The sequence below is a fragment of the Lepidochelys kempii genome, chromosome 1, assembly GCF_965140265.1.
Source record: "Lepidochelys kempii isolate rLepKem1 chromosome 1, rLepKem1.hap2, whole genome shotgun sequence".
Classification (NCBI taxonomy): domain Eukaryota; kingdom Metazoa; phylum Chordata; order Testudines; family Cheloniidae; genus Lepidochelys; species Lepidochelys kempii.
The window spans coordinates 157,685,899-157,710,222 of NC_133256.1; the positions used below are offsets into that span (position 1 = coordinate 157,685,899).

At 41.6% G+C, this 24,324-nt stretch overlaps 1 protein-coding gene across 6 annotated transcripts in view; it reads left to right on the forward strand.

Annotated features, from left to right (window-relative positions):
* Positions 1 to 24,324, forward strand: part of PRDM15 (PR/SET domain 15) — a 43,893-nt gene that overhangs the window by 13,003 nt on the left and 6,566 nt on the right. For 3 of the 6 annotated variants that reach the window (XM_073359992.1, XM_073360013.1, XM_073360003.1), the window contains exons 4-18: positions 1,925 to 2,078; positions 4,558 to 4,810; positions 6,323 to 6,445; positions 8,469 to 8,567; positions 9,537 to 9,761; positions 11,328 to 11,463; positions 12,834 to 13,015; positions 13,600 to 13,694; positions 14,728 to 14,815; positions 17,060 to 17,227; positions 18,664 to 18,758; positions 19,692 to 19,823; positions 21,132 to 21,266; positions 22,943 to 23,106; positions 23,753 to 23,832. In XM_073359992.1, coding sequence (XP_073216093.1) covers positions 1,925 to 2,078; positions 4,558 to 4,810; positions 6,323 to 6,445; positions 8,469 to 8,567; positions 9,537 to 9,761; positions 11,328 to 11,463; positions 12,834 to 13,015; positions 13,600 to 13,694; positions 14,728 to 14,815; positions 17,060 to 17,227; positions 18,664 to 18,758; positions 19,692 to 19,823; positions 21,132 to 21,266; positions 22,943 to 23,106; positions 23,753 to 23,832 — 2,129 coding nt within the window. Of the gene's footprint in view, positions 1 to 1,924; positions 2,079 to 4,557; positions 4,811 to 6,322; positions 6,446 to 8,468; positions 8,568 to 9,536; positions 9,762 to 11,327; positions 11,464 to 12,833; positions 13,016 to 13,599; positions 13,695 to 14,727; positions 14,816 to 17,059; positions 17,228 to 18,663; positions 18,759 to 19,691; positions 19,824 to 21,131; positions 21,267 to 22,942; positions 23,107 to 23,752; positions 23,833 to 24,324 lie in introns of those variants that run through there. The other 3 variants (XM_073360024.1, XM_073360044.1, XM_073360033.1) reach the window with 2 other exon arrangements.

Genomic DNA, 24,324 nt, shown 5'->3' on the forward strand with positions numbered 1-24,324 from the left:
CTCTTCTTCGTAGCGCTGCTGGTGGACAAACACCCCCCTCATACCACCAGCAGTGACACTAATGTTTAGATGACCCAACTGAGGTCACTGTATAAATGTATTATAAGAGGAGATGGTCCCTGTCCTGAAGGGCTTACAGTCTAAATAAACACGATAGGCAAAGAGTGGGAGAAATATTGCCATCCCTGGTTTACATCTGGGGAGCTGAGGCTGAGTGAGATTGACGTGCCTAAGGTCCAATGGGAAGCTTGCAGCAGAGCAGGCGCACTGGAACACAGATCTCTTGAGTCCAGTGACTTAACCACAAGATCACCATGCTGACAAATGTCCTTTCCTCTCTTATAATAACATGATCTCTTAGGATGTTAAAACTAATTTTACAATTCTCCTTTGCTTTTCACTAAAAGACTAATTGGTTTACTTTTTGTATTTCTCTCAGCCTTGACAGTGAAAATAGACTGGTCAGATTCACCTTTGTTTATAATTGGTTTCTAGCCAATTTAATTCTCAGGTTCTCATGCACTAGAGCAGTGTTGAAAAGTTGGGGTAGCTAACAATGCAGGGGAATGTTTGTCTTTTTATAAACTTGACTTAATTGGAAATTTAAAAATGTTTGGAAACCATTTCCCTTGAGCATAGGCTTTGTAACAACTTGCGTTTATAAAACTTATATTTGGGCCAAATTTGACTGGCCAGCATAACTTTTTGAAGGTTAAAGTTCTATAAATGCACGGGGTCAGATCACTCCTCCAGTGGGAAAACGCATGGGGGGAATCTATGCGGGGGAGAAACTTTGAATTACCCCATGTACCTCATCCCTCCCTTCTGAGGTGAGGTATTGAGGAGGGAGAGGGGCATGGATTTTGAAAGCTCTGCCCCAAGCCAACCCCACACATCTGGAAAACTTGGGAGCGTGGAGGGAAAGGAACTCGCTGGCTTTTCTTTTTTGTAACACAGCTGTTACAGAAGCTTAGTTGCCATTGCCTCAGTCCCCCTGCGGGTGAGGAGGGCCATTCAGTGGGAGGTAATAACAGCACCAGCTGTATTATTCGCTGCCCAGATTTGCATGAGGAAATCTGAGCCCAGAGAAAGGGATGGTATTGTGGAGAGCAGCCCCTCCCTGGTCTCTTTTCCTTACCCTTCTACAAAACCCTGTCAGCACAGCTCTCACTGAAGGCATCAATTAGGGGCTGGAAGAGGGATAGTATAGAAAAATACAGTCCCTCCTCTCCATTTCTATGCCTAAAATTTGGATCACAATAAGTTAAATAGGAAAACAGATTTACTGGGTGTGGCTGCAACACTTGAATATAAATGCATGCTTAGGGTTCTTACAAGCCAACATATTTTTCTTCTACACCAGTGTCGAAGAACAATGGAGAATGGTTTACAGTCTCTTACATCAGGTTCCCATCCAATTATTACCTAAACTGCATGATGGCTCTCGTTACAGGAAGTTATTTTCAAATGTTTGTCACGTTTGGGTACGGTTCCTCTTAAAAACAGATTTGGAAAAATGGTGAGACACCAATGACCAAGGCACCTATGATCTGAAGGAAAGCTACTGCTAACCTCTGGATTTAGAAGGGAGACAGGATTTGACATCAGAGATGGGAAAGATTCTGATTAAAAAAGAAAATATCGTGAAAGCAAATGATCTATGAAAAGATACTGGTGGCTCAGATTTGGACCAAAAAATAGATTTTTTTAAAAATCAGCTTTTATAGAATTGAAGGTCAGTAGAAATGTTTCCATTGTTTATTTTTTTTAAATTCCAATGGAAACTAGCTTTATTCAGCATAACAACCTCCTGTCATTGCAGCATTGAGAAATAGGTGCTGATTTCTTTTGGACATTGCAAGACTTATGTTCTGCACAGCTACTTTACATGGTACTTAGATTCTCTCATTTTTGTTTTCAATAGGTCATCCCTTCCTTCCAATCTGGAGATCAGACAACTGCAAGATGGGACTGAAGGAGTATTTGCAGTGACGCAGCTTGTCAAACGTACCCAGTTTGGCCCATTTGAATCCAAGAGAGTTGCCAAACTGGAAAAGGAGTCAGCATTTCCACTGAAGGTACAGTATGGCACCAGCAAAATGATACTGACATGACATTAGTTTTAAGGTCATCACCTACAGATGATGTAAAGAAACTGATAAGTAGAGATGGGTTCAAACCACAAAACTTGGAGTCAGATCTTGAACTGTAGGGTGCTCCAGGTATTTTTAATGAAGGGTTCAATTTGATCCCACTTCTCTAATAGGTAGTCACAAAAGCCAGTACGCTTTTGCCTTGACAAGTACATAAGATGTGGTGGTGCTGTTTATACAACATGCAGAAGAAAAGTTTGTTTGTTTTCTCATTTTTGTTTCATTCTCTCCCCTTGAAAAGTTTCAGTGAAAAAACTACTTTGGGTGTTTCAGTGCAATCTTCCCATCACAGTAATATCTGATTGAGCAATAAAGATCTAGAAACCAAATTCAAGGGTAATAAGCGTTCAGGATTTTTTTTCCCTTACCCTTGATAGGTGAACAAGTTAAATGGCATTTCTGTTTTGAGGGAGGAATTGTGATCTAGAAGTTAAAGCAGCTTACTTTGAGTCAGAACTCCTGGGATCTTCTCCCACTGTCTGTGTGACCTTGTGCAAGTCTTTGTGCCTTGGTTTACACATCTGAAAGCATATGTGATATATACCTTGCAGGAGTGTTGAGGCTTACTTTGTTTCTAAAGCGTTTTGAGACTCATTGATGAAAGGCACCATCAAGGCACAAAATACACAGTCTGATTTATTATTCATAACAATAATGTGTTATAGGACTGTCAATTAATCGCAGTTTACTCATGCGATTACCTCAGAAAAATTAATCGCGATTAATCGCAGTTTAGTTGCACTGTTAAACAATAGAATACCAATTGAAATGTATTAAATATTTTGGTTGATTTTCTACATTTTTAAATATATTGATTTCAGTTACAACACAGTATACAAAGTTGACTGTGCTCGCTTTATATTATTATTTTTTATTACAAATATTTTCACTGCAAAAAAGATAAACAAAAGAAATAGTATTTTTCAGTTCACCTCATACAAGTATTGTAATGCATTCCCTTTATTGTGAAAGTGCAACTTACAAATGTAGATTTTTTTTTTTTTGGTTACATAACTGAACTCAAAAACAAAACAATGTAAAACTTTAGAGCCTGCAAGTCCACTCAGTCCTGCTTGTTGTTCAGCCATGCTAAGAGACACAAGTTTGTTTACATTTATAGGAGATACTGCTGCCCGCTTCTTATTTACAATGTCACCAGAAAGTGAGAACAGGTGTTCACGAGGCACTTCTTTAGCTGGCGTGCAAGGTATTTACGTGCTAGATATGCTAAATATTCGTATACCCCTTCATGCTTTGGCCTCCATTCCAGAGGACATGCTTCTATGCTGATGGTGCTTGTTAAAAATATAATGTGTTAATTAAATTAGTGACTGAACTCCTTGGAGGAGAATTGTATGTTTCCTGCTCTGTATTACCTGCATTCTGCCATATATTTCATGTTATAGCAGTCTCGGATGATAACGAAGCACATGTTGCTTGTTTTAAGGACACTTTCACAGCATATTTGACAAAATGCAAAGAAGGTACCAATATGAGATTTCTAAAGATAGCTACAGCACTCAAACCAAGGTTTAAGAATCTGAAGTGCCTTCCAAAATCTGGGAGGGTCAAGGTGTGGAGCATGCTTCCAAAAGTCTTAAAAGACCAACACTCTGATGCAGAAACTACAGAACCTGAACCACCAAAAAAGAAAATCAGCCTTCTGCAGGTGGCATCTGACTGAGATGATGAAAATGAACATACGTTAGTCTGTACTGCTTTCGATTGTTATCAAGCAGAACCCATTATCAGCATGGATGCGTGTCCTCTGGAATAGTGGTTGAAGCATGAAGGGACATATGAATCTTTAGCGCATCTGGCACTGAATATCTTGCAACGCCGGCTACAAAAGTGCCATGCAAACGCCTGTTCTCACTTTCAGGTGATGTTGTAAACAAGAAGAGGGCAGCATTATCTCCTGCAAATGTAAACAGGAGATTGTCTGAGTGATTGGCTGAACAAGAAGTAGGACTAAGTGGACTTGTAGGCTCTAAAGTTTTACATTGATTTGTTTTTGAATGCAGTTTTTTTTGGTACATAATTCTACATTTGTAAGTTCAACTTTCATGATAAAGAGATTGCATTACAGTACTTGTATTAGGTGAATTGAAAAAATACTTTTTTTTTACAGTGCAAATATTGGTAATAAAAAATAAATATAAAGTGAGCGCTGTACACTTTGTATTGTGTTGTAATTGAAATTAATATATTTGAAAATGTAGAAAACATGCAAAAATATTTAAATAAATTGTATTCTATTATTTAACAGTGCAAAAAATCACAACTGATTTTTTTTAATTGCCCAATTAATCGTGGTTAATTTTTTTACTCGCTTGACAGCCCTAATGTATTATTTATTGTGTTTGTATTATATATGCATTTTGTTTGTATGGGTGGCTCACAGGTTTTCCAGAAGGATGGGCCTCTGGTTTATTTTGATACCTCTAACGAAGATGACTGCAATTGGATGATGATGGTGAGAGCAGCCACTGAATATGAACACCAGAACCTGACTGCCTTCCAGCATGACAATGATATTTACTTCACCACCTCCCGGGATATCCCACCAGGAACTGAGCTGCGAGTGTGGTATGCAGCTTTTTACGCCAAAAAAATGGAAAAGCCAGTGCTGAAGCAGGTCACTAGTGTTGCCAATGGTACGTTTGGGGGGGCCTTTTTCTTCTTCCCTAAGGGCCCAGTCCAGCTAGGTGCTGATCATCCTCCTGAGCTCAGTGGCGGTTGAGGGTGCTCAGTACCTCGTAGGATCTGGCCCTGAATTTGTAAATTATGTAAAAAATCGGACTCTCAGATGCATTTCTGCCCTACAAGAAGGAAGCCTAAGGTCTGCACCAAGAGGTATCTGAGTCTTCAAAAAAAGATGCATGTTCTAATTGGTTCTGCAGCGGCTTGAGAACCAAGATGGGAGGAATCAATAATTTCATCAAAATGGTTCTTCATGGAAGAGCTTTCCCGTCTCTTCCCAAAGAAATTCAAATGTCAGCACAGTCCAAACATATAAATAGATCACCTGCGAAGCAGTCTTCTTTTCTTTTAATTGGAATAAGCTTTCTGTCCTTGCCGTGGGGTGTTGTACAATTAGGAGCAATTACATGCGCCTTCGAAGTCTTGTGTAGGGCCCTGTGAAACAAGGAGAGGAGTTCAAACTGAGCTTTTGTTCAGCATGATTACTCGAGCTTCTGCAAAGGAAGGTTGACCGCTTTGTTAGAGTTCTTTAAACTGATGTTAAAGCTTCTATGCTTTGTGCTACTGTAAAATTAATAATAATCATAATTTCCCCCTCAATTCTCTTCTACCTTTACATTTCTGTAGCCAAAAAACCCAAACCTTTTAACATTGCAAGAGTGTTATTGTTGCTGTTTAGTTGAGAACACTTTAATGTACAGTGTGGTTCCTGGGTTGAGAAGAATTTCCAGGATGATGAATGTAGCCATGATTGTTTGGTGATGTGCCAGCACCATCAGTGTGCTTGGTAACGTTGTGTTCTTGACAGTGCAGCAGGCCATCTGAAGTGCTGTAAAGCTGATTGGTATTTAGGTCCTTCTGGCAAAGTAGTTTTGGGCCCCCAAGATGTTTCTGAGTGGTGTAAATTGAAAGCCTACATTTTGTTTGGTTGTTTTTTTCCAAGCAAAAAAGCACCAGAGTTGGTTAATCTTGTGAATGTGTTGTGAGATGAAATCAAATATCCTCTATCCGGGTTTTCTGATTAGCTTAGATCAAGCTTCAAGTCTGTGCTAAATATTGGAATGAATGTACACATTTGTAGGTTAATACTTTCCAAATGGCTTCAAAGCATTGGTGGCTTATATAGCATTAGTGATCTTTGTTGTCAAATGAAAATATGGAGACCTTACATACCTCTGTAAGGTAGTATATCCACACACAGTGAAACCCATATGTATGCATACTGAGTGTGCACCTGTGCTGTGCGATGCCGCTGTAGCCTAGATTCTAAACTGGAAGCTATTCTGCAGATTTCAGGCATACATAGTGTTTTGCCTTGATTAGGCTCTCTTGCGGAGTAAGTTGTCGAAGACCTGCTGGGTGGCATAGCCCGCAGCACCCACAGATGTCACACTGGCACAACAGCAAGGGTACCACACAGATACTGGGAAAATAACAAAAAGGAACTATTTTTTCCTTCACCGCAGATGTATGCTTAGTAGTGATGGAATGCGACAAGGAAGGGAACAAAATCTCTTCAAAGCCTCCCAGTGCAGTCTTCTCTCTTAAAAAAATCAAGAAGTCCAGTGTGCCTGTGGCTGACTTTGCAGGTAAATAAAATATTTCATCCTCTGTTCCTGTCTATGGTGTATGAAGCCAATAGTGACACTGTATGGGCAGATCTGGATGGAGCAAAGGAGTGCTCAGTGCACAGTGTTTCTGAGGTGATGGAAACGTTATGATTACGTGACATACAGTAAATATGTATGAGCTCAATCCATCTCTGATAGTTAACGGGGAGAGAATTTAAATCTATGGATTTTCATTTTATTACCTTCCTGAGTGCTGTGCTTAAAAATCCATTGAAGACAGAAAAAGGAGTGAAGGGACATGGAAACTTTTTCAAGCAGATGTTTTTTATCCTAAATGCCACTGACGGCTTTTAATTTATTTTTTTTCATGTTACGTCCTTTTTTTTTTTGCAAGACATAATATCTGAAATATGGTAGAATACAGGAAGAAAACCAAAAAGATGCAGCAAAAGTGGGAGCAACCCCTTTTTTAGGGGTTAACAAGAACAGTGGTTACCCCTGATTACCCCTAAATCTTGTGTTGGCTAAAGTAGAAGGATGTAGTTAAAAATCTTAAATAAACTTGGAAAACCTAAATTTGTTACAAAGATTGGCTCCCACTTCCCATAGGCACAAAGCAGAAAAAAAATCTAATCTCTGGTAACTGGGGCAAAGCAATTTTTTAAAAAGCATTAAACTTTTTTAAATTGCCACACTAAAAACCCAAATCAGGGTGCATGCATGATCCTGGAATCCAGATCAAAAAGAAGTAATCTGGGACTGTTCTTTGAAACATAGTTACACTAACTTTTGCTTATTGACATTAAAAATGTCTTTTTCTTGGTTGTAGAAGTGTAAAACACTCCACCAGAACATGCCCCCTTTGTTAGCTCCAGTACTGTTATTGCTAGAAGGTAGAGCTGGACAGGAAACTGAAATTCAGTTCTGTGAGAAATTTTAAATTTTCAGAAAATTTTTCATCCACAATTGGGACAAAATCTAAGACTCAAGACATTTTCATGGAACTAAGCTCCTGCAATATTCTGTGTTGGAAATGGGAACGTGTTTCCAAAATGAAATATGGCCCTTGGGATTCCTGGCTATCCACATGGCAGGCTGTGGGATTTCAATAGATTGTGAAATATTCAACTTTGGGGATCTTAAACAATCTGCAGAATGTTCTAGATTTCTCAGGTCCACCTGATGGATCCTTTGATGACCTGTTTGGAACTTAATCTCTGTTCACAGCCCACAATTATTTAACAGTTTTTGTGATTCTGTTACTTTCCTTTTTCCTGAAAAATCCCTAATAGCATTATGTGTTGCATGTTACTTAAAATAACGTCCTACTTTTCTTTCTTTGTATGTAAGAGCTGGGAAGTTGCTTAAGCAAAACACCAATATGCTCGTCTGGCAAAATATCCAGCTCATGAAACTGTTCAAATATGTGATTTCCTTATCACCACCCTTATTTACTTTAACCCAAATGTTAGTGTTTCCATGATGCTTTTCAGACAGTACTTTGTTCAGACTGTGTCCCCAGTTTGTCCAGAGCTGGGTAACTCCGGTTTTGAAGGTGCCCAAGATTGGTCGCTCCAGGTGTGCTTTTTGTACTGTTTCTTTCATCTCCATTTAATTTAGGAAGAAGGAGATCCTATCTACAACTCAGAAGAGACGTAGGAAGGCTCCCACCTCATAAATCTCTCCTGGTTTTTTTTCCAGTTTCTATTTTGGCTCCTTAAATGTTGGTATGGGAAAGTCCTGTTTGCAGCCTTCCCATGGATTAACCGTTAGTCTTTGAGTGTCATTTCTGGCATTTTGTACATTTTAAAGTATCTGAGGAGGTGTGGTTTTTATCCCTCCTGTTCTTTACCAGACTACCATACTAGTGCCAGGTTAGCAGTAGCTGCCTCCTTGAGTCTTTCATGACTGATTGATTGTAATCTGCTCTTCTGAGGGCTTCCTTACAGGATAAACAAGATCATAAATCCCAGAAAGTTGTTGAAGGGTTTGCTGTCTTCATTTTAAAAACTTGTAATAATTTCTCCTTTGCATGTTCTAGTGAGCACTCCAGAGAGTAGTGGGCCCCTTGAAGCGGAGTCCAACCAGTGGATATGTAAAGTGTGTTCATCTGTTTTCCCAGAACCTCAGTTGCTGACAGGTAAGGGGAATTTGTATCAAACATATACCCAGAAATATTATGGAAGTTCTGTTCTTCCAAGCCAGCAGATTATGGACAGGGAAGTGGCTTCACAATACCATAAATTACACTTCTGTAGATTTTTTTTTTTCTCCCAGATCCTAAGAAAAAAAAGAGTAAAACTGCAGTGGCAACTGATATTGACTGTAGGCGTCCTGTCTGATAAAATGTTTTCGTTATTGGATCTGGAACGAAAGAAACACTTGTATAACATATCAGATGAATATTAAGACTGTCAAATGACAGGGAATTGTATACGCAAAACAGTGCAAAATTAGTGACAGGCTTATGCTCAGTGATTCATGAATGAAGCGATTGGCGCTGAAAGACACTATAAGTAAAAGCGAATGGAGCTTGTCATTTTCATACTTTGTCTTTATAGCTATTGAGCATAATTTTTGAGAGTATCCAAAAGGCTTAGTAGTGGAGGTCCTGTTGACTTTCAATGAAACTTAGGCTACTAAGTCATTTTGTAAAATGGGACGCTGTTATATCACTGAGGCACATCAATGGGCCGCAGATCTGTTCAGTACAATATAATGTAATTATTTTGGCTGACACACCAGGGATTGAACCAGGAACCTTCAGAGCAAAAAGTATGAACTGCTACAGCTTGAGCTAAAAAGGCACGGCTCTGTAGTTGGGGTGTGTAACAATTCATATCCTCAGCAGAGTGGCTCAGAAGGGGGACCTGAGCACGCACTCACCAATTTAACAACAAATATTAAAACCTCTAAAATTTCAATCCATCTCAATGATCAATTTAGTTTATAATAGAGAGCGTACTTTTAATTAGAAAGGTGTTTTAACTGCAGTGAATACTTGATCTAAGCAAGATTCAGTTAAATAAAGGAGGTCTAATTATAAGTTTTGGTGCTGGAGCTGTCCTCATGTTTCATGTCTGTGTTTCCTCCACACACATGCGTGCAGAACATCTGTTGAGTCACCTGGAACAAGCCAAAGGAGTCCCCCAGACAAGCCAAAATGATGCAACTCCAGAGACGCCTGCAGAGGCTCCCATTGCTGATCAGCCTGTAACTGGTGAAGGTACTAGTGCCAACGTAGACTCCAGGAGGACTCCACGAAGGGGAAGAAAGCCCAAAGCTGCAAAAGCAGAAACACCTCTTGTCATTGCTGAAGATAAAGACCCAGCAGGTGAGATGAGAGAGGTTTAATAAAAGTAGTTGCCAAACATGCTTCCACCTTAATGATCTATTCTCAGCAAAGTCTGCCGAGTTCAGAGTCTAAAAGGGGAATCCTGGAGATTTTTTTTAGTTCACATAGAAAACCCTAGTGTCATTGCAGAAGATGATTGTCACTCTTTTCTAGATGCCTCAGTGCTAAACACTGCGGGAGCTGCGTTTAAGCTGGTGGGCAAATTTACCACTGGGGCAGCCAACAGAAAGCCCAAACTTTCAAGTTCAGGTCCAAGTCCCCTTTTTTAGGGCTGGTTTTATTAAAGCAGAAGATGCAGAAACACTCAAAGACACACAAAATACTGGGTAACAGAGGCCTAACTCGCTTTCCGCAAGCTGGGAAGGGAGAGGACACATCGTTCTGCCTAGCCTCTCCTGGCTGTCCCCTAGGCCTTCTGCCTTGTTCCCATGAAGGGACTTCCCTCAGGGTCTTGCCTCGACCTTCATCTTCCAAAGATTGAGCCAGGAGCCTTCCTTTATATTGTCTCCAGTAGGGAGTCGCATAATGCATGGCTAGCCAACCCTTCATTGACATGTGCCCTGTCTGGAGACCACTGTTCTTAAAAGGCTGTGCCCCGTGACTGCCACGTTGGCTGTGACTCAGCTACAGTCTGGCACTCCTGTTACACGACACCTGTGTTGTCAGTGAAGCTGTTGAATGTGCCATTGCCACACAGGGCATGGCACCTGCTGTCCTTGCCCTGCACACCAAACTGTGAACAGCTCTAGCTTGAACACGCCCCTGGAGTGCTGGCTTGTGAACCTCAGTCTGCAAAATCAACCTGGCTCCTTGTCCTTTGCCGTACACTACTCTGTGGGTGTAAAGTTTGTCTGAGGCCGTTAGCTCAGCAGGAAAAAAAAAAATAGATTGGACGTTTATGTGGCTAACAAGAATATCTCTAGTTACGTTAAATAGTATAAAAACAAAATTTGGAAAGGAGATAAACCCGTGCTTCTGGAAAAATAAGCCAACCTCTAACTTGAGTTTGTTGGCAGAAACATTTCTTATGTTTCTTACGGATTTTTCTGTAATTGCCTACTTCCAGGTAAACATCTGAACCCTGAACACTGCTGGTGCTGACTAGAGGCTGTGGCAATTCTCTTGTTCATATTCCTATTGTAGATAGATCTGTCTGGAGATCTTGGTCTCTCTTATGTAAAGAAGGGTCCTGTGGAGAAAGAGAAACGTTTTCTTTTCTGTTCCTTCTGAGAATAAATTGTTCCAAAAGAGTCCTGCCCTCCTCACATAATCAGATGGTTTCGTTTGTCTTGGAGGTGGCTGCTGAGAGGTTCCCATTATGGACTTGAATTTGAATCTTCATTTTTGACTGTCCTATCTATTTTGAACTCAGTCGGATGCCAAGAGTTGAAGCTCCATTTCAGTTTATTTCTGGATCAAGAGTGTGTCAAAGTAAATATAATGGTTAAGTCTGCCTCAGAAATATTCTGAATTTTATTCCTCGTGTGCATGTGTGTTTAAAACTCTTCATGTAAATATTGTATTTTTATAATAATGTATTCACAGTGGATCAAGTAGCTGAAATTATAACAGAGATCCCACCTGATGAGGCAGCCCTTCCCTCTGCAGCGGAAGAGAGGATTATGGAACTGGTTTTAGGAAAGCTGCCAAGCACCACAAACAACATCAGTTCAGTAACAAAGTAAGTCACAGTGGGATGCAATCCTTCATAACGGGGTAGAACTTTCTCTCCTAACATCTGTAAAGCACCATTGTAGTTTCCCCCCATTAGCATGGAGGAAGGGCTCATTTGGAACAAGTGATGAGAGCCATATACCCTTAGACAGACTTCTTCAGAGTATAATGACTCTGATGAGAACTTGGACACACAGCCACATCCATTCAAAGCCTTCTGCCTTGTATGTGTGCACGCACATACATGCATGCTGCTGGTGGAACAGCTGGTCAAGGAGTCTCTGCACCCTTGTATGCCACAAAGGGAGATTCATGCAGGCTCAATGCACTGTAAGCTGATGCTGGGTTGTAGCCACTGGTGATGGGAGACTGGTGACATAAATTTCACCCTTAGAGTGCAGTGCAATAGGATTATTTCTCTATCTTGCTACAGTTTTGTACAATGGGATATTTGAAACCTGTAAGAGGCTGCAGAGTTAAATGTTACTCCCATTGATTGTTGGTGCTAAAAAAGATATGGATGTTAAAATCTCTCCCAGGCATGTTATTTAGTCTCTCACTGATATTTGTAACTTGTGAATCGCATGTCTTGAATCACTGCAAATGACATTTCAGAGTTTGTAATAAACCTTGAGCAAAGGGGAAAAATATCTATGACATTTACAGAACCTCAGGGAGGCCTTTGTTGTTCATTTAATTACATATTTAAAAACTTGTTCCGGTGAAGCTAGCTTCTTGAGAGACTTGGAGGTGATCAATCCGTTGGTGTTTTAAGGTTCTAGTTCATAGTGCTATAAATAAATTGAAGTCCATCGGGCTGGATGCGCTGCATCCGAGAGTGCTAAAGGAGTTGGCGGATGTGATTGCAGAGCCATTGGCCATTATCTTTGAAAACTCATGGCGATCGGGGGAGTCCCGGACAACTGGAAAAAGGCTAATGTAGTGCCCATCTTTAAAAAAGGGAAGGAGGAGGATCCTGGGAACTACAGGCCAGTCAGTCTCACCTCAGTCCCTGGAAAAATTGTGGAGCAGGTCCTCAAGAAATCAATTCTGAAGCACTTAAAGGAGAGGAAAGTGATCAGGAACAATCAGCATGGATTCACCAAGGGCAAGTCATGCCTGACTAACCTAATTGCCTTCTATAATGAGATAACTGGCTCTATGGATGAGGGGAAAGCAGTGGATGTGTTGTTCCTTGACTTTAGCAAAGCTTTTGACACGGTCTCCCACAGTATTCTTGCCAGCAATTTAAAGATGTATGGGCTGGATGAATGGACTATAAGGTGGATAGAAAGCTGGCTAGATTGTCGGGCTCATCTGGTTGTTTTTTAAACTATGGAATGCTGTTCACTCACTGCCTTTATTTCTCTAATCCAGTAGGTTTGCTCATCACCAAAACACCATGTCCCTCAAAAGAAGTTTAATTCTCTCCAGTAGACATGGAATACGTCGAAAGCTGATAAAGCAACTTGGGGAACACAAACGGGTATATCAGTGCAACATCTGCAGTAAGATCTTCCAGAACAGCAGCAACCTCAGCAGGCACATCCGGTCTCATGGTGGGTTTGCCTTCAGCTCCCTGCATGCTGTGGTTCTCTCCAGTCAGTTCAGGGGTTCAGTAGAGGAACTGAAATATTCGAGATGCAGATATTTTTCACAGGTTCCATCATTATTACTAGAGGGCTCCTTAATCAAACACACAAAAGCATGATAAGATCCAATGGCTGGAAGTTGAAGCTAGATAAATTGAGACTGGAAATAAGGTGCAGACTTTCAACAGTGAGACAGTGTAGTGTGTTCTCCATCAATCTGAGTCTTTAAATCAAGATTAGTTGTCTCTCTAAAATACATGTTCTAGTTCAAGCAGGGGTTATTGGGCACGTAGAACTAAATGCAGGAATTATGTTGGGTGGTTCTATGTCCTGTGCTACACAGGAGGTCAGACTAGTTGCTCACAATGGTCCCTTCTGACTTCAAAAATCAAAGAATTAATCCTTTTAATTATTGAAGCTGCTCATGTTTTAGCTGATTGCTAGCCTATTTGTTTGGAGCAACCCATAGAATTGTTTAGCTATCACACATGGCGTTCCCAGGTGGTTACATCAGTCACTCACTCTTTGTTTTGTCTTCACGGATCCCTCAGGTGACAAACTGTTTAAATGTGAGGAATGTGCAAAGCTGTTCAGCCGTAAAGAGAGCTTGAAGCAGCATGTTTCCTATAAACACAGCAGGAATGAGGTGAGTTGAAACAACCAGATGATTCTTCATGAGGAGAGATGAAAATGTGCTGTGAGTTCAGTGCTGACGATTGCAGTGTGTGAGTCAGTCAAGTGTAAATAGAAAAGGAGTACTAGTGGCACCTTAGAGACTAACCAATTAAGATGCCACAAGGACTCCTTTTCTTTTTGCGAATACAGACTAACATGGCTGCTGCTCTGAAACGTGTTAAGTGTGAATGGATCCCTGGTATGAATTGCCTATGGAAACGTGCTCAGACATTTGTTACCTCAAGGGGGAGTGTCACTGAATCAGAGCTAGCTGGAGACTCAGGGCAGGGTCTAAAGGTGTGCTCCGACTGCTGTTCACTGTACTAAGTAGGATTATTTAACTGTTGTCTTGTTTGCGTGTCATCTCTGGTTATTGCCACCTGTTGTCTCTTGTTGTGTGTTCAGGCTATGAGCTCCCTAGAGCAGAAACAGTTGTGTGTGTGTGTACGTACAGTGTGTTTTGCAGTGGGGCTCTGATCTTTGATTGTGGCCTCTGAATGCTATTGCAATACAAATCGTAATGGTAGTAAAACCCATTAATGGCAATGAGAGTGTTTCTACTGACTTCAATGAGCTTTGGATCAGGCCCTAAACTCTCAGATTACTGACATCTGATGCCAAGAATATTGTGGAGCCTGACTACAAGTCAGAAAACATCTTGTTTTTCCTAAGTCAGATTCTTTATTGCAGGGCTTAGAGTAGTCAAAAAGACACACATGCTCTCACCTACACATGTGCATATGCATCTTTTATAGATCAGTAAGTACAGCACCATATTTTTTGCAGCAAGTTTAGAATTAGGAGTCATGCTCTGAAATTTAAAATGTCAGAATTCTGTGCTGAAATGTACTCTCATGTTTTGAAGAAAAAAAATTCTGTTGAAGAAAATGAAATGGCTCTCACAATAAAAAAGCAGCCTAGAATTTTTTGCAAGCTCTCTTTACATTGTGTATGGTTTGTGTTTCTTCTCCCTCTTTTAAATGTTTACTGTTTGCAATCCTCAGGTCGACAGCGACTACAGGTACAAGTGTGCTACATGTGAAAAGGCCTTTCGGATAGAGAGTGCATTGGAATTCCACAATTGCAGAACAGGTGATAACTGCTCACCAACATTACCTAATCTTGAATCAGCTTTATTAATTTCCCATATGTGATGGTGTTTACAGACCTCTCACTAAGACTAAATGAGCGATGGAGCAGTCCTGGGCCAAGAGGGCCCCGCCCCTCAGCAACCGTAGAACTTGCTCCAGATGGAGGACCTGTGTAAAAGGGGACTCTGGCACTCAAGCAGGCAGGACAGTGAAGAAAAAACTGTCTGCAGGAACGAAGCCAGTTGGTTGGTAGCTTCTGGGACAGGAATCCACAGGGGAAGGGCCTGGACTGTGGGTAAGACCTGATCTAGCAGTCAGGGGCTCCACCCCTTTTTTTCTCTCCCCTTCTCTCTGATGGGGAATCACTGGACAATGCGAAGGGAGCTGCGAAGCCCTGAATGATTATCTGAATTGTTGAGACTGTCTGAGCAACCCTCCCCGGGGAGGGAAGCAGAGTGCTGTGACCCTGCCCCAAACTGAAAAAAGAATAGGGAAGATAGGAAGTAGCCCAAGGGTGGCTGGTCTGGTGTATCAGCAAGAGAGGGGCTGAGATACTCCTTACCCTTTCCCCCTTGGGCTGAGACCCAGTGGAGAGAGAGGGCCCAGGTCCCTGTACCCTTCCCTCCCCGCTTTGTCCAGCCAGGAGAACCCAGGGAACACTGGATGAAGACAGCTGTAACTCAGCTGCCAGGCCCTCAGATTGCCTGACAAAGCCATACCACAGTTTTGGGGACTGTTGAGCCATGGCCTATGGACCCTCAAGTGAAGTCTGCTACACCATAATTCATCTCTATAGCAACCAGGAAGGAAGAGTAGTCATTTCAGACTTCACTTTCCTCACGCTACAGCAGCACTGTAAAAACAAACATTTGTTACCACATCATGGAAAACTATTTCAGGCGATCTGTACAGCAACAATTCCACCTATGCATTGTATTTTATCTCTTTCCCTCTCTCGAATTTCATGTCCCCAGCTGTGCCTCAGATATCTCCTCCCAGATATCCTGCCACTTTCTCCAGCTTGCTTTTTCTAAAACTAAACTGCACACCTTTCCTCTCAATCCATCTCTGCTTCCTCTTATCTTTGTCACCGGTGACAGCTCCAGACTTGCAGCCTCCCGTTTCCCAGCCTCGCACGCAGCTTCACCAGCTTTCTCATTCCTTCTCCCAGTAAATCCAGTATCCCACTAGGTCCTGTTGTTTCTTCCTCTGTGAGATCACTAGAACTTACGCTTTCCTCTGCATCTCCTCCCTAGAGTCCTTAGTCACTCCTTGGACACACAATATCCATCAGCCTGGAATCCTCTGGGTAATTGTTCCTCCAAGCACAACTGGAAGTAACCTTACTTAAGACTTTTCTTCCAAGGAGCAATGCTTGTGTAAAAGGACAGATGGTGCCAAGACCTCCCAGTAATCTGCCTTCATCAGTAGCAGCTCTCTCTCACAGAGTTGATCCTTTCCAAAATTAAAAACATTTTAAACCTACTGTTAACTGGCCTAATACTACTTTCTTCTGTCTTATCCCTGTGGCATCTGCAAGACCATAGAACAACTCTCAGACTTCTGAACAACTGTTGTGTTAGGAAGAAACTTCCCCAGTAGGCCTGTTGTTGTATAACTGTCCATTATGGGGGTTTTACACCTTCCTCTGAAGCACCTGGTACTGTCTGCTCTTGGAAACCAAGTGCTGGACTAGGTGTGCCTTTGTTCGAAGCTGGAATAGCAATTCCTATACTACTGTGTTCCTCAGACAGTGCTGCTCCAAACAGGACATCGTATTTGGAAAACCTGTGACTGAACCCAGTTTGGACAGAATTAACGAGAGTGTGCCAGACTGTGGGGCCGAGGAACTTATTGTGCCAGAATCAATGTTCATGTTAACGTCTTTAATATTTATCATTGCTGAATTAACTTTGGAAGCAATTTTGGTGTTTTTTGGTGACTTTTGCCTTTCATAGAGCAAGACAAACCCGAGGGAGCAAGGGTGGAATTTCTAGTAGAGTTGCCTGTGATTGGTTTTGAGGAGCAGATCTTAACCTGTCGAGACTCTAGATTGGTTGATTTTATTTTACTTTTTAGTCAGAAGACAAAATGACAAGTAAGAACAAAAAACTGTCATGTTCTGCTTTCCCCCGATTCATGTGTGGTGCTTTGTAATGCTAGATCTAACTATAGAATAAATTTACCGCATTTAAAAAAAAAATTTTTTATCTTAAAATAATTGCTTTCTTTCCATTACCTACAGATGACAAGACATTCCAGTGTGAGATGTGTTTCAGGTTCTTTTCCACGAATAGTAACCTCTCAAAACACAAGAAGAAGCACGGGGATAAGAAATTTGCATGTGAAATCTGCAATAAAATGTTCTACCGGAAGGACGTCATGTTGGATCATCAAAGGAGACACTTGGAAGGTAAGTACACTTGGCATGAACCTGATTGTCGCTTTTGAAGTGTCAGTTGGCTTGGGGAAATTAAGTAAATCATTCTGCATCAGTTTTCACTTGATGCTGGCTATCATTTCAAAACTAATTAGCTGATCTGGTGTAGCTTGTCCTGGCAGGGGGTTAGCATATTTTTAACAATAAGGATAATGAACCATTGGAATTGATTACTGAGGGAAGTGGTAGATGCTCCATCATTTGGAGTTTTTAAATGAAGATTGGGTGTCTTTCTAGACTATATGCTGTAGTTCCATCACCAGTTGCTGGGCTACATGCATTATCTGGTGGAAATTGTGTGGTCTGTGTTGAATAGGAGGTCAGACTAGATGATCACAGTGATCTCTTGTGGCCTTAAAAATTAGTCTTCTGAAATTTCTGTGGTAACTGGAAAACTTGTTGGCAGAGTTGCTGTCTTTCACTTGGAATTGGACGGCAGAGAGTAAACACAGATCCATTCCAGAGACTAATATGGGATTTGACTATCAATTTAACAAATAAATTGAATGTGGCACAATATGTTGCCTTACAACATTTAGAGCATTTATGAAACCAGACCAGAAGAGCTGAGCACTCACAAATCTCATTGAAGTGAGTGGGTGTTGCAGGTGCCCAGCACCTTTGGTAACTAAGCCATAAGCCTCTGAAGGAAATGACAGCCACAAAGAAGAGGTTAAATATGAGAACATACAATGAAATCTGGGTATGTTTTAAACTGCCACTAGTAGTTTTTAGGGACAAGATTGAAAGTAATTTAGAAGTAGGGCCAGATGAAACAGTCTGGGCCCTAGGCACATGACAAGAGAGGCCCCTCTTTTTGTCCTGCCCCCCCCACCACAGCCCCATCCCCCACTTTGAGTGATGTTGGGGGCCGTGGGTCTCCCCTCACCTGTCACAGAGGCTGGGCCAGTGACCTGGGAACCCCTTCTCTCCCCTCGAAAGCAGCAGGGGCGGCAATAGGGGTCTTTGTTAAACATGATGTGCCTGGGGTTGAGCGGCTGTGCATCTTTAGCACCATTGACTAACTGGCTGGAAGAGTTTCTAGGTTAAACTGCTCACCACCCTGGATAAAGCACCTTGCACCGGATAGACTTGACTGAAACAAATAATGAAAGTGATTTGCTTGCAGTAGAAAAGTATCTTTTCTCGCACTTTAAGATTGGAACAGTAACCAACAGGGAAACAAAAATATATCTTCAACACGCCTCTCTTGTATTTCTAAGATCCCTTTCACCGCTGTAAATAAGCATTGGTTCGTTCATTCAGAGACAAAATTACACATAGAGCGCTACTCCCCTATCTTACTGCACTTTACAGGAACAGTGTGTATTTGACTGAAAAGGCGTGCAGGTGTGGAAAATGTGGTTTATTTTATTTTATTTTTTTTTGGTGGGGACTGTGACGTTAAGGGGTGAGGCGTGTGAAAAGAGAAGACTTTGAGCACAGCACAGAGAACATGGTGCGCTACAAGAAGGAACCCTCGGGATGCCCTGTATGTGGGAAGGTAGGCTTTTTTGCCAGATTATGTCAGGTAGAGCTTTGCATTCAAGCTCCAGCAACCCTCCAGTGCGCACTACACATGCACCAAGAGAAGCTCTGTAGCCAACGTTCTGAGGAGCTTTTCACTTAAAGCAGCATTAAACAAAACCCTAGTCCAACCTCATATTTTCCGAGGAGCAGTTCAGTTATAGACTGTTACACTCCAGCTTTGTCTATTAATACAGTCTCTTTATTTGGCTTAGGGTGGAGTGAAGGGTTTGTGTTGGAGTGAGAGGAGCGGGATGTGGGCTCTGTGAGCAATTCTGTGTTAGAACTGAAAGTGAGTGTGTTGTGTAGTAATGACAGCCACGAGTCCAATTGGGCAGTGTGGGGTGGTAAAATATGCAGTCCAAGATTAGTGTGAATGTGAATGGCATGGACACGAATGTGGGCTTAACTACTGTTTCTGAGATGTTTAGTGATTTGCGGTGGTGGAATTTGGACTCAAGCAACCTCATTTCTAAGTAAATGATGGGTTTTTTTACTTGGGTATAGCTAAGAGTCACTGCAGTGTAGCGTATATAGAAGAGACCACCCTTCTTAGGCAGTCCTGTTTCAAGGGACCATCCCCACATATCTCCAAATGTATTAATTGTAGTTCTGCTCCACCTTTATTAATCGTCCACCTCTTTTACATAACCGATCTCTGCTAATCCTTTGAGTGATTATTGATGCATAAGTCACTATGTTAACAGCTTGTGTAGCCTGGTGTGGAGTGGATGATGGGAGCTCTTACTTCTCTGAAACACAAACAAATAGGTTGCCCTGCCCAGGAACAGGTAGAGCAGTATTAAATATCTCCTATACCTAAATCGCAAATTAAGTTATGAAGAGTTGTAGCTCAGATGCCTCTTGAGGCATGACATGAAAAACATTCTTCAGTGTTCTTCTACCCTAGGTATTTTCATGCAGGAGCAATATGAACAAACACCTCCTGACACACGGAGACAAGAAATACACCTGTGAAATCTGTGGACGTAAATTTTTTAGAGTGGACGTTCTTAGAGATCATATTCACGTCCATTTTAAGGTATTCTGTTAATATTCTGATAACTTGCATATTTTATTTATAATTGCATTATAAATATTGCATTATTTATTTATAGTGTTAGCGAATACTAAGGTGGCGTGATCATGCTGGCCACATAAGAGGGATCACATACATCTCCTTGCCTTGTACGTACATCTCTGTAGGGGTCTGTTACTCGATTCAAGCCTGAATTTGGTGTTTGGAATCTCAGAAACAAGGGTTTTGTTTTTTTTAAGGTAAAACCTTTGCAACTTATCTTCAACACTGTGGGTGATTAAGTATGAGAAAAAACTATGAAGTAGGAGAGTTGAGGGAACCATCACTTTAAACATTAATGGATAGGTTACATAGAGGAGGTGGTGTCTAATGGGTATGGCAAGCAACTGGAAGTCAGGAGGACAGCTTAGTTCAGGACCCAAGATTGGCTTCTGACACTCTGCCTCACCGTGGGCATGCCACTTAACCACAGTGCTTCAGTTCACCCACCTAAAGCAAAGAAAACACTTACCTCCTTTGCAGGGTGTGGAGGCTCAATTGATGAGTGTTGGTATGATCCCTTTTAGAGCTTTGGGTGGAAGGTGCTATGCGAGTGTTGGGTAGAAGTATGATTAATTATTATAGCAGTTGTCACACTGATCCCCAGAGCACAGGCTGGTGGTCCGCAGACATGGTGCTGCTGCTCCTCCTCCTGGTTGCCAGCTGCTAAACTGCATTAAAAGGTAGCTATATCCTGAATATTTTCTTGATGTTACTTTTCTGTATAAGCAATTGCTATAGTTGCTCCAGGGCTGTTAAGCAATTATGAATGGGAGGAGAGGCATGCCTGAAATAGTCTCTTTGCTATAATGTGTTCCATACTCTGAAAGTCTTTCAGAATCCCTGAGGTATTACAGGATCCTCATGGGGCAACGTCTTGCCTTTTGAACTGTCTGACAAACCCTTTTAATGCAGTTAAGAGTGAAGTGGTTTAGTGAAATGGTGCAATTTCTTTAACACAAACTGAAAGGTATTACGCTCTTCAATGGTGCCATTAAAATGGTGCTATGGATTTAACACTGCTGCAGTTTAGTCCCTATTTATTCTAATATTAATAAAACATGCATATATTTGACATTTAAAAAATAACAAAATTGTGTCCGTCTACAAACTGGGGAACTTTTGCAGGGATTTCATTATATGGGAGAATACCTTGAATCACATTATTGTTGCTGTTTATGTAGTTAGTCAGTGTGGCAGAAGGGTTGGGGCTGTATTAACTTTTGACATTAGATCTGATTAAGATGGAATCTCTTTCCCCACCCTGTATAGGACATTGCGCTAATGGATGACCACCAGAGGGAAGAGTTCATTGGTAAAATCGGAATCTCATCAGAGGAAAACGATGACAACTCTGATGAAAGTGCAGATTCTGAGCCTCACAAGTATAGCTGCAAAAGGTGCCAGGTAGCTTTAAATTCTCCTTTCCAACTAAATGTGTGTGTTGGTTTCTTCTGTCAAAGAAAAAGTTGTTATAATTAGAATTTCACAGAATCTTGAAAATAAGCTAAGAGAGGGCCAGTCTGATGGTCTAGCAGCAGCACAGTCTGGGGGATTCAAGACCACGACCTAACTGTGGTCCTGCACGCCCATGTCAGCAAGAGTTGGTAGCAATGAGAGGCTGCCACAGTCCTCCCTGGCATCTGACCCTAGTGGAATGGCATTTGTGGCCTCTGGAGCATACTTGATTGAGCCATCCACTGTGGGAGGAAGAGAAGATCATCACAGATGGGCAGGGCTTTCGGGAGTTGGAAAGAAGTGTGTGTGTGTGTGTGGCATGGCCGGGGGAAAATGTCATCTTCAAGACTCTTAGAATTCTCTGTTGGCAAACTGATTGGTTAGGACAGCTAAACTGACTGAATTATTGGTTATGTCAGAAAGGCAGAATGGCTTTGTGGTTAAGGCACTGGGCTGAGATTCAGGAGATGAGGGTTCAATTCCCAGCTTTGCCACAGATTGTTATCTTGGGCAGATTATTTAGTCTCTCTGTGCCTCATTTGTTCCCCATCTGTAAAACTGGGATAATAATACTCCCCTTCTCCCAGCCTTTGTCTGTCTTGTCTATTTAGATTGTAATCCCTTTCAGACAGGGACTTACCATCTACACCACCTCACACAAGGGGGCCCTGATCTTATTTGGGGCCTCTAGAGGCTACCGTCGTACAAATAATCATCATAAAGATGTGTGACCTCAGCAGTGACGTGCCTCACTTTCAGCTCAGTACAGTTTAAACCGCTGAGAAGCGAAACCCCTGAGGTGGTGCGTTGTGGTAACTCTTTAGGCTGCCTGTTGTGCCAGGCTAATCGTGATATAAACGGGTGAATAACGTAGGCTTCAAAATAAGAGAATTCACGCAATTCAGGTTAGAAAGCTGTTTCTTTGTCAGCTCTGGTATCAAGCATCCCTGCAGTCCTAGGCAAACGGAACAATCCACTATTGGAGCTGACAGCAACAGCTGTGGAAGATGAGTGAGTGCTGGGAAGGGAAGGCTCTTCCTGGCTGGAAATGTCTCTTTGTGCATTCCGAAGGAAGAATAGAAAAGTAAATCTTAGCAAAATGAGACTCCTGCACAAGGAGATAATTTCTCTGTATCTTCTCTGCTTCCCCAATGAAATGGGAAAGATCCTTAGAGTCCAAAAGCTACTCTCCCCCTCTGCAGGTCTGCTGCATTGATGGCTAAGGGTGGTTGGCTGTAGCTCCCTTCAGGGCCAGAAATAATCAGAGGATTCCTAGCAGAGCAATGTGAGACATTTTTTTCCATCTCCAGTGGCTGAGTGGACTGCCCCTGCAGCATTCCCAGCCCCTGCCAGCAAGGGAGCACCAGCCTGAGCTAGCATCCCAAACTACAGTCTCCCATGTGGAGGAACTGGTTTTGGATGTTCTTTATAGGTATGCTTAGTAGTTCAGTGACAAAACAGGTTCTAGGAAGGAGTATAGATTTCCCTGTACTCTTTGTTTGATAGTGAGGACAGTATTTCTGATTGCTGGCTATTTATGCTGTAGATCCCAGTACTACATTAACTGGTCACTATTTCCTGAGAGATTTTTTTTCCCATGCCTTCACTGTTGGTTCGTTCTGCAGTTAACCTTTGGCAGAGGGAAGGAGTACCTAAAACACATAATGGAGGTTCACAAGGAGAAAGGCTATGGCTGTAGCATCTGTAATCGACGATTCGCCTTGAAGGCAACTTACCATGCTCACATGGTCATTCACCGGGAGAATCTGCCTGATCCCAATGTGCAGAAGTAAGATGACATGCCTGAATAATATTGTATGAACAACTACATTTTTTGAGACCGTGGTGGTTGTGCCAAATAGGGGTGCTTAGTTAGTGAGGGATAGACACACATTGACATTCTTGAGGCTTTTCTCTTGAATGTCAAGGTACCAGGAGAAATCCTGTCTTTTTTTCAGTTCCTTTTGTGATATGAGTAGCTGATGTTTTCTGACATAGTCTCAGGTTTATACAGTCATGCAGTTATTGTGTCCCATTGGGATCTTGCTTCATTAAGGGCTGCAAGATCAGGTCCTCGTTTACTAAAGGATTAAAATACACCCCTGACTGTCAATATGTCATGTCATATATAGCAGGTACACCATCAGGCAGATAATAGTTCTGGATTTTTAAAAAGTAAAGGTTTTTAATCAAATCAAAAAATGACTGTATAATATGAGAGCACAATACTGCCTGGCCACACTTGCCTTCAGATGTACTTGTGTGTGTTTTTTAAGGCTTATTTTATTTAAGCCTATTTTACCATACGCTTATATTTCAAGGAAACCTTTCCAGTAACAATCATCTCAAACAAATTTCAGTTGCTGATTGAGATTACTGAAACCATAGTCCTGTCAAAAAGAGAATGGCAGAGTCTGCTTCCTTTTCTGTTTCAGATACATCCACCCATGTGAAATTTGTGGAAGGATTTTTAACAGCATCGGGAATTTGGAACGACATAAACTTATACACACAGGTAACACAATGTTGTTGTTGTTCCTTTATTATTAATATCAAAGGTTTCCTTTTCTGGATGCTTTCTGAGGCCATACTTTTACTTGTCAGGGAGAAATTGGTTATGGTAGTTTAGTTTATGGTAGTTTACAGTAAGAACCCATACAATTATTGTTATTTTTATGGTTTTATGGCAGGCCAATTTCATAAAGTAAATAAATATATATTATTGATGAGGGTAAATGATACCAGAGCTTGATTTAAGAGATTCCTTGATTATATTATTTAGCTTTCATCCAATAAAAATGTTGGCTCTCTAGTTATCTCTGCTGAAATACTCATCCAGGCCTTCATTTCTTCTCACCTTGAGAACTGCAGTTCCTTCCAGCTCTTTGGCATCCCAGAGTGCCAGCTCCTTACTCCAGCATGTACAGAAGGCTGCTCCCCATCTTCTCAGAGGTGGAGCAGAGCACGTCCACATCCCTTCATCCTTAAATGACTTTGCTGGCTCCTC